General features: G+C 44.3%; 1 protein-coding gene across 1 annotated transcript in view; it reads right to left on the bottom strand.

Annotated features, from left to right (window-relative positions):
- Window positions 1–7,629: 7,629 nt before the first annotated feature.
- The window catches only part of LOC107659137 (prickle-like protein 2), a 16,986-nt gene continuing 13,629 nt past the window's right edge, over window positions 7,630–10,986 (bottom strand). The window contains exons 4-5 of the mRNA XM_016448005.1: window positions 8,700–9,629; window positions 7,630–8,534 (exon numbers count right to left, since the gene is read on the bottom strand). Coding sequence (XP_016303491.1) covers window positions 7,630–8,534; window positions 8,700–9,629 — 1,835 coding nt within the window. The remainder of the gene's footprint in view (window positions 8,535–8,699; window positions 9,630–10,986) is intronic.

Genomic DNA, 10,986 nt, shown 5'->3' with positions numbered 1-10,986 from the left:
AATGTGCTGTTCAAATAAACAGAGGTTAATACTTTTGATCATTGTGCAATCTCCAGTCACAGTAAACACATGAGTTCAGATCAGAACATGATCTATTACATATGTAATGACTGAAACATGCTTCAATTGGATTTCAACCCATAGTTATAGGATAATTGAGAACAAACACATGCAGTACACAACAGAAGTGAGTACACCCCTGTGCATAAAAAATTGTCACCTGTCAACAATTGCGTTATTTCTATATGTAGTGCATTTCCTCTTATGAGCAAAAATTATTACTTTAGAAAAATTATGTTGAAAATACAGGCCCTTCAAAAACAAAAAAGTGAATAGGGTACAACAAGGCTAAAGGCACAGCTTAAGAAAAATGTGTTTATCACTACTATCAAGTGTCAGATTGCCAAAGAAAAACACAACAAAAAACCTTGCACATATATATATATATATATATATATATATATATATATATAAATAAATAATATCTATTAGTCTAGTATATATGTGCAATATATGTAATATCTATTACATATATATGCAATATACAGTATGTGATATAATTTATACCATATATTTTTAAATATGATGGTTTCATTATAAATATGGTGATTATCTCTAAGGACACCCAAATTAATATATTGTATTTATCATCTGAATCTAACTGTGTCATCATGTTAATTATTGTGCCTTTATCCCCAACAGCAGGGACAGCAGCACTTTTTACCCAATACTTTTACATATTCTTCCGTTACTGTAAAAACGGTTGCTTTAATTATCTTAAACAAAACTGAAAAACCTTAACAAAACCTGTCTCAAAATATAGTCAATTTTATTTATTATCATTTGATACATACATTTACAACAGTAAATAAATAAACAAACAAACAAACAAATAAATGAATATTAGATCAAAGTAGCCCGGAATTTTCGTGTTTCTTTCTGCCAAATTTCCATGTGCATAGTCAAACTTGGTTGTTAAGGAAAGTGCTGAAGTGAATTTTTGTGCCATCTAGTGGTGTAAAAGATAATGAAGTCAGATGTGCCTTTTACCCCAGTGTGCCTTTAGCCCTGTTGTACTCTACATATGTAATGACAGACACACAATTTGGAAAATATGTGGTCATTGAAACAAAACGTCTCAGGTTACGTATGTAACCATGGTTCCTTGAGAAGGTAACGAGACACTGCGTCCTCTAGAGGTCTGGGGGAACGCTTTCGGTGAGACCGGTGTCTGAAGCATACATCTAAACACGACAATAAAATTGGCAGGTGACAGCCTATGACGTCATTACCGGCGCGACCACAAAAGGGCGCGGGGAGAATCATCCGCTTCTTCATCTGAAGCTTATGTCCGAAGGATGGCGAGGACTCTAGAGGACACAGTGTCCCATTCCCTTCTCAGGGAACCATGGTTACATACGTACCCTGAGACGTTCAAAAAAAGAAAGGAGAAAATGTAACCTTGACTAGAATCAGAATCGCAACCAAAAAATCTGAAGACAGGTAAGACAATGGTTGTAATTAGATTGTGTAATTACAATGGTTGTAATTGTTAGATTGAATCCCAAATTCTTGTCAAGAGTAACGCAATTGAACAACGATTTAAGACATTTCAGTGTAAATTAAAAATCCATATATGGTAATTCTGAATGTTAAGAGCCCACTGAGTCTTCACTTCTTCTGAAATGAGGTTATATCGCAGATTGTTATTGCACAAATATCTACAAAACTAAATCCATATTTTATCAACAGATAAAGTTCAATGTGCTGTTCAAATAAACAGAGGTTAATACTTTTGATCATTGTGCAATCTCCAGTCACAGTAAACACATGAGTTCAGATCAGAACATGATCTATTACATATGTAATGACTGAAACATGCTTCAATTGGATTTCAACCCATAGTTATAGGATAATTGAGAACAAACACATGCAGTACACAACAGAAGTGAGTACACCCCTGTGCATAAAAAATTGTCACCTGTCAACAATTGCGTTATTTCTATATGTAGTGCATTTCCTCTTATGAGCAAAAATTATTACTTTAGAAAAATTATGTTGAAAATACAGGCCCTTCAAAAACAAAAAAGTGAATAGGGTACAACAAGGCTAAAGGCACAGCTTAAGAAAAATGTGTTTATCACTACTATCAAGTGTCAGATTGCCAAAGAAAAACACAACAAAAAACCTTGCACATATATATATATATATATATATATATATATATATATATAAATAAATAATATCTATTAGTCTAGTATATATGTGCAATATATGTAATATCTATTACATATATATGCAATATACAGTATGTGATATAATTTATACCATATATTTTTAAATATGATGGTTTCATTATAAATATGGTGATTATCTCTAAGGACACCCAAATTAATATATTGTATTTATCATCTGAATCTAACTGTGTCATCATGTTAATTATTGTGCCTTTATCCCCAACAGCAGGGACAGCAGCACTTTTTACCCAATACTTTTACATATTCTTCCGTTACTGTAAAAACGGTTGCTTTAATTATCTTAAACAAAACTGAAAAACCTTAACAAAACCTGTCTCAAAATATAGTCAATTTTATTTATTATCATTTGATACATACATTTACAACAGTAAATAAATAAACAAACAAACAAACAAATAAATGAATATTAGATCAAAGTAGCCCGGAATTTTCGTGTTTCTTTCTGCCAAATTTCCATGTGCATAGTCAAACTTGGTTGTTAAGGAAAGTGCTGAAGTGAATTTTTGTGCCATCTAGTGGTGTAAAAGATAATGAAGTCAGATGTGCCTTTTACCCCAGTGTGCCTTTAGCCCTGTTGTACTCTACATATGTAATGACAGACACACAATTTGGAAAATATGTGGTCATTGAAACAAAACGTCTCAGGTTACGTATGTAACCATGGTTCCTTGAGAAGGTAACGAGACACTGCGTCCTCTAGAGGTCTGGGGGAACGCTTTCGGTGAGACCGGTGTCTGAAGCATACATCTAAACACGACAATAAAATTGGCAGGTGACAGCCTATGACGTCATTACCGGCGCGACCACAAAAGGGCGCGGGGAGAATCATCCGCTTCTTCATCTGAAGCTTATGTCCGAAGGATGGCGAGGACTCTAGAGGACACAGTGTCCCATTCCCTTCTCAGGGAACCATGGTTACATACGTAACCTGAGACGTTCCTTCCAAGGGAACTTCGAACTGCATCCTCTAGAGGTCGCTTTGGGGAACAGTATACCCACGCTGACAAGCTGAGAGGAGTGCATGCCAATACTAAGGAGAGCACTACGTACCGACTCAACCAAGTTAAGGGATTTGCCCCTAGGGACGCTTTGACGGCTGTCAGTGACATCATCCCCTACGGCCAAAGGCCTGAGCTTATGTGCCAAAGAACTTACCCGTGAGGGGCTGGCTTGAGGAAGCCTGAGCCCAGGGCAAAGCTCAAGGCTTGGAATCAGAATAAAAGGATTCCTTAAGGGGATGCGGCCGAGTTTCAGGGCTGACCTAAACCCATATCTTGGCCTATCACCCAGGGGGCTACCCTCTGCTCTTACAACGAGCTACCCGAGGATCACATGATCACAATCAGGGAGGGGAGCTCTGTTAAGCTCAACCATAAGAGCAGCCCGCCAGGGAGGCAGAAGATATCCTAGCTACCTGACGTGGTTGCCGTACGAAGCTCCAGAGAGCGGAGGGCCCGACTCCCAGAAGTGGGAGAGTACGGAGCTCCAGAGAGTGGAGGGCCTGACTCCCAGAAGTGGGAGAGACACTCAGACGCTAAGTTGGGAGAGGCGTGCTCATAGGGGACCCTCAGGAAAAGAGAGGAGCACTGCTAGGCTCAACCATAAGAGCAGCCAAACAGGAAGACAGAATGAGCCTAACAACCTGACATGGCTGCTCAGTGGAGCTCTGAGGAGTGGAGGACTCAACGAGGGGAGAACTCAGGCACTCAGTTGGGAGCGGTGTGCTCGTAGGTGACCCTCAAGAACGAGGGGATCACTGCTGGGCTCAACCAAAAAAGCAATCCACCAGGGTTTTAAAGAGCAGCCCAAAAGGGAGGCAGAAGGTGGCCTAACAACCTGGTGTGGCTGGCCAACGGAGCCCCAAGGAGCAGAGGACTCGACTCTCAGAAATGAGAGGAACGCTCAGTTTGGGAGCGGCGTGCTCACCAGTGACCCTCCAGAATGAGGGGAGCACTGCTAAGCTTAACCAAAAGAATAGCCTAACAGGAAGGCAGAAAGAGGCCTAACAACCTGAGGAGGCCGCAAAATGGAGCTCCAGGGAGCAGAGGACCCGGTGAGAGGGGACCTCCAACATTCAAATGGGAGCAGCGAGCTCACAGGTGACCCCCAGGTCAAGGGGAGCACAGCTCGGTTCAAACAAGAAAGGAGCCAGGGAGGCAGCAAGTGGCCAAACTACCTGGTGTCGCTGCCACAGAGCAGAGGCCCAACTCAGACGCTCAATTTGGTAGTGCATGCTCATAGGTGATCCTCTAGGGCAGGGGTGTCCAACCCTGCTCCTCGAGAGCTACCATCCTGCAGATTTCAGCTCTAACCCCAATCAAACACACCTGAACCAGCTAATCAAGGTGTTCAGGGTTGCTTGATAATTACAGACAGGTGTGCTGGAGCAGGGTTGGAACTAAAGTCTGCAGGACGGTAGCTCTCCAGGAGCAGGGTTGGACACCCCTGCTCTAGGGTGAGGGGAGCACTGCTAAGCTCAGGCAACAAGGAGAGCAGTCTAACAGGGAGGCAGAAAAAGGCCTAACAACCTGAGGCTGTTGCTGCTCAATGGAGCTCCAAAGAGCGGAGGACTTGATGAGAGGAGGCCTCAGACGCTCAAATAGGAGTGGCATGCTCAAAGGTAACCCTCTGATGTGAGGGGAGCACTGCTAGGCTCAACCAAATAAGGGCAATTAATCAGGGAGGTAGCAAGCGGCCAGACTACCTGATTTTGCTGCCACGGAGCTCAAAGAGCGGAGGGTTCAACCCCTAGCAAGGGGAGAGAGGAACCCAACTTGACCGAAGCAATCAATAGCCCAGGGGCAGCGCACCTATCTCTGAAGTAGAGAGGAGGACTCACATAGTCTGCCCAGGACTGGGGAGCTCATAAAAGACCCTCCCGCAGTGAGGGGAGCACAGCCATATCCGGAAAGCAGATTGACCACAATGGGACATCAGAAATGGAATCCAGCTAGAAGGGGATCACACATCTCTACAGGGAACAACAGGGTCCCAGCATAGAGGCAACTGACCAAGGAGGCGACAGAGACGGGCCTAACAACTCAGTATTGTTGCATATGGAGTTCTCGGGAGCAGCGCTCTCAGTTCTCAGGCTGAGGCGGGCCCTAGAGCACAACGGAGCTAGATTAGAAGGTGGGGAATCCAGCAGGGCCCAATTAGAGATGGTCAACTGATGCAACTGGACGCAATCTCTTGCTCTCTGTGACGATGGAGCCCGATAGCCATTCATGCATACAGAGCTACTGGTCCTCAGAGCCGAAGCTTTCAGGAAGGGTTTCCGCAGACACACATCTCACGCGTACCTCAGGGAACGCAGTGTGCTCAAGCCCACTCCACGGAGGGGCGATTACTGGTACGACCATAAGGGGTGTTCTCCCAGCGCCCTTTTATACTGTGGTCGCGCCAGTAATGATGTCATAGGCTGTCGCCAGCCAATGTTATTGTCGTGTTTAGATGTATGCTTTAGACACCGGTCTTGCCGAAGGTATTCCCCCAAAGCGACCTCTAGAGGATGCAGTTCAAAGTTCCCTCGGAAGGGAACTGATTTTTCCAATGAACCTAATTGCATGAACATGGTTATAAAATAACCTTGTGAACATAAAAACTTTTTTCAATTTTAAACCTATGGGTTGTATCTATCTGCATATCTGTTTGTACTCACTGTACTAACTTCTGTTGTATACTTTATACCCACTCTCACATACACATACTCAGATACTCACATTACCATTTGCTTATGATATGAAGCAGTTCTTGCTCTTCCGCCGTTTGCGTGTATGTAGTTGAGTGTGACCACCCATCACTGTAGGACTATAACGATGTCGTAATTCCTCGTTGTCAAAGTATCGCAGCTGCACTGGACGTGGGGCAGTGTGACAGGGAGGTCCCGTGGGCCTGACCATCTATCGAGCTGCAGAGTGGAATTAAGGAGTGTTGAGCCACTCAACGCCTCAGCGAGAGGAGCTCTAGCCCAGAGAACGTGCATGATAGTTGAGGAATGACTCACATCTCAGGAGAACCCTCAGGGTGAGAGATGAGTAGAACGTCCTGGCCAGGTTGGCTTCTCGAAGCAAACACCCAGCCAGGAGATCAGGGAGCAGGTAACGAAGCATTATACTCCGAAAAACGCTCAACCTAAATGGAGAACTCGCGGGTCCTGAGGTTGCAGCTTTATACTGGGGACCTGATGCTAGGAAGCTCTCAAGCTCACAGATATAATCTGAAGGCAAAGTCCAAAGAACACTTGGGTCCGGACCGTCAGTAGATAGATCTATGAGACATATAAACTAACCAAAAACATAGGTCAGCATGAGAGACTGCAATGCAAGCACAGGAGGCTCCTGCCTAACCTCGGTCAGGTGGAGGGATGGTGGTATCAGGGGAATTGAAGGGAGGAAGATGAGCTCCCGGAGTGCAATATAATGTAGTTATCTGACAAGAACATGATAAAAATAATCTGTTCAACAACTGCAGACAGTTATCCACATTATACAATTCCTATATAAACTAAGGAAATTACTGATAGGGAAAGATTTCCCGTCAGGTCCTTTCCATGTTCTGCCCATCAACCGCGAACCGCAAGCAATGGGCAGACAATTCTCACTGCAACCACAATGCGCTGCATGCATTCAGCTCCCACGGGAGCCATTACCTCAGAAATCAAGAGAGAACGAATGCATCACTAATCCTGCGAGAGGCGAATGCACTCGTGCAAACTCGGGTAAATGGTGAAGTACTCACTCCCCCTCAGAAATCCCGGAAATGCATGACAATGAGCACAAGCCGTCTCTTCGTGAGTCGAGCGCATTCAATTCATGCCTATTCCTAGGATGGCAGAGCACATCCAAGTCCCTCGAGAGCTGAACGCGCTTGCACAACACGTGAACCGTGTGAAACTGCGGATATCAGAGCAAAGCCTCTGGCGAAGGGAACATGCACTCCTAGTCGTGCTTAGTTTAATGCTAACATAAACATACAGTCAGTGAAGACGAAGAAGAGGATGACGTGTTCTCCCAGCGCCCTTTTATACTGTGGTCGCGCCAGTAATGATGTCATAGGCTGTCGCCAGCCAATGTTATTGTCGTGTTTAGATGTATGCTTTAGACACCGGTCTTGCCGAAGGTATTCCCCCAAAGCGACCTCTAGAGGATGCAGTTCAAAGTTCCCTCGGAAGGGAACTGATTTTTCCAATGAACCTAATTGCATGAACATGGTTATAAAATAACCTTGTGAACATAAAAACTTTTTTCAATTTTAAACCTATGGGTTGTATCTATCTGCATATCTGTTTGTACTCACTGTACTAACTTCTGTTGTATACTTTATACCCACTCTCACATACACATACTCAGATACTCACATTACCATTTGCTTATGATATGAAGCAGTTCTTGCTCTTCCGCCGTTTGCGTGTATGTAGTTGAGTGTGACCACCCATCACTGTAGGACTATAACGATGTCGTAATTCCTCGTTGTCAAAGTATCGCAGCTGCACTGGACGTGGGATGACTTCACCCAGAAGGTAACCATCATCCTCTGACACCTCTGATGAAGAGGAACAGGTTGAGCAAAACTGATCTTCATCCTCAACTGTTATTCCATACCTACCCATATACTGTCCAATCTGTGGACCTCCAGGATCCTGCAAGTTGAGGTCAGAGGTGGTTCGAGGACAAGGCCCAAAGAATTGTTGTCGATACCCATAATTTGCTCCAAAGAGATTGCGTGACACTCTTGATGAGGATGGTCGCTCAAAGTCATTGTGAAATCTATGAATGGGGTCCCCAGGGAAACTCTGATTGTCTGTGGCTAAATGCAGGGCATTGTCTGACCGAGAGCGGCGGGAGCGGTAGTGATGTTTGTGACCTTTGTGGCCTTTGCGGTGGTGACGTTGACGTTGGCGCTGCTGTCTAGGTGAGTCTTGTGTCTGAGTGCGTCTTGGCCGTGGTGTCATTGCTTGGGCATTACCTTCCTGCATACATGACATGCTTCCTGCAAGACCAATGCGACCTTTGACTGGATCCTCAAAACTTAAACCTCTAGGTGAATCCCAGTATAGTGAAGGAGGGTACCTTACTCTGACAGGCATGCCAATTTCAGCAAGAGGTCTTGGGACAGAGCTCAGGGATTCAGTGCTGCGGAACTGCATTGATGAGTTTAATGTACCCATGGTGCCTTTATCAGACACATTTACCCCAGAGTCTTTACTCAGGTCAGGCATAGAAAATCGAGAGAAGTGCTCCTGACGCCTGTTGGTCCCATCTAAAGAGTTTCCTGCTGAAAACAAACAATGGACAGAGATCAGAAATAGTTATACTACATGAAATGTGTGACAGTTTGAATGAACCAATTAATGTTTTGTTTTGAACATACTTCTGTCAGGTAATGATATGACGTATCATGACATACTGTATGTACCAGTCTAACTGAATTTATGCATACCTGTAGTGTAGGGAAGCGCCAGTGAGTCAGCAGAACCTCTTGGTGTTTGTTCTAGTGGCGTAAGTTCACCAAAGCTTGGCCCAAATTGGTGCCTGCTCCTCAGCAATGGAGGACGCATCTCTCGGGGAAAGCCTTGCATGCTTACACTGCGTTTGTCCAAAAATCCAGAATTACGGCTTGGTACTTCATTGAAGCTCATTTGTGTTTTGAGCTTAGGAGCATGAAATTCAGGTTCCTGGCCATGGTGCATCCAATTATCATTGAAAGAGTGGCCCCTCAGAGTAGCCATGACTGGAGGCTTTTTGGAATTACCCCCAGGTTGTTCTTTTGACCAAGATTCTGGACTGCTCACTATCTTTGGTGGCTGATTGGGAGAAGGAGGGTAAGCGCTACGCATGCTACATTGGCTTCGTAGCTGATGGGGATTTGAAGATGTGGAGGAATCTCTTTGTTGAGACTCGTAGGAATAAGGCTTATCCCTGTTTACCCAAACTGACTGCTCACGGTTCAGACTTGGAGACCGACTTGGGGTTCTACTTGGGGTTCTCGTCGGTGTGCGGTGGGGTGTACGGCTGGGAGCTGGGTTGGAGATGCTCAGCAAATCCATTTGAACAGCTAGAGGCTCTGCATCACCAACCAATGGTGTAGGGCCAGATGATGTTTGTCGTACACCTTTGCCTTTTGTTCCATCCTTGCCAATCTGAGTACTGTGGCGTGACTGACAGGAACGGGCACTCTGGAAAGCAGAATCCGAAGAGTCTGACAACTCAGGTTCATCCCCTTGGCTGCAGAGACGGGAACAGTAGATCAAACCTTGTTTCGGCAGGAAGGGACGACCCAGCAAAGACTGATTGCAATGAGCACAGCTGAAGCACTCTTCAGTGGCATGCCAGTGTTGACCTTCATATGCCATCTGACCTTGGTCTATACCTAAAACACATTACATAAAAATTACATTATACATCACATAAAATTCTTCTTGGCTGATGATGACTTTAAATGTAGTGTGAGAAAAAAACAGTACTGGGATGAATCTCAATTCAGATTTTCACATTCATTCACATTTTTTTCACAAAGATTAGTTTTTGCAGTGTAGTGTTACTTTCAAAGAGACATATTTGTATCTTAACTACACATGAATGTGTCTTTAAGGGTACTTCTCCAGTGACAAGCTGTTGTACCTCTAAAAAAAAACAATTTTCGCACAGTGTTGCAAAGCTTTGTGTGACAATGCATAAAATTTAGTTAAATAATTCACTTTGTACACATCCTTTATTTTTGTCAGTAGAGTAATGCTTAAAGGGACCATCTGGAGAATTAAGAAACCTTTCTTATATAAGACACCAGTGGTAGTGAACTGCAGCCAGCTACTTACTGCTCATGCTCATGCTGGTGCTCATTAGGGTTGGGTACCGAAACCCGGTACCAATATGGCACCGGTACCTACGTATGTAACCGGTATGTATTAGAACCGAATCCGAACGCAGATTTCTGTGCCTCATTTCGGTGCCATGCCTGAGCGATCGATTTAAATATTTGTCCTCAGGTTCTCCGAAATAGACGCAAGAAGCATCATCACTGGCACCGCACGTGAAAAATAATAATTTCCCGACTGAGAAAATGCACGTGAACTCAAATCGGAAAGCTCTAATAATACAAATCCAAAACATCTTTGTAGTAAAGAGCGTGTCCATGTTGTTTTCACATTCCAACTTAAAAGCACAACTCGGGTAAATTAGGGTGACCCATACATCCTCTTTTCCCTGGACATGTCCTCTTTTTGGACCTACAAAAATGCGTCCGGCCGGGATTTCTTAATTGCCCAAAATGTCCGGGATTCGGTTGTTTTCTTAATCCCACTCCCGCTGAATCTCTGCTCCCGCAACATGTGTTTTGCTCCCGCGATTTTCGTGTCCACTTCTTTAAACATTCTAATATTGTATATAATTTTGGCGTTTCAGGGAGCCGCTCTCAGGATGCGGTGTACGTTCATGGATTTCTACATTAACTGTTCCCTCCTGGTGGAATGACCTGCCCAACTCAATTCAAGCAGCTGAGTCCTTAATATTTTCAAGAAATGGCTGAAAACATGGTTCCCCAGAAGGGAAGGAGACGCTGTGTCGAAACGCTATGGGAACGTCTCCAGCGTGACCACGCTCTGAATTACATGTGTAATCAGTCCAATGGATGGGCGAGACGTCACGGGCGTCGTGCGGTGCGGTGAAACCGGCGTCAGCTTCTAGGAGTGAAGCAAGCGCTGGCAGGGATGCCGGAAGTATGGCCCTGA

Source organism: Sinocyclocheilus anshuiensis, unplaced genomic scaffold (assembly GCF_001515605.1).
Source record: "Sinocyclocheilus anshuiensis isolate Anshui unplaced genomic scaffold, SAMN03320099.WGS_v1.1 scaffold625, whole genome shotgun sequence".
NCBI classification, from domain to species: Eukaryota; Metazoa; Chordata; class Actinopteri; order Cypriniformes; family Cyprinidae; genus Sinocyclocheilus; species Sinocyclocheilus anshuiensis.
This window is presented reverse-complemented; position numbering and strand designations above follow the sequence as displayed.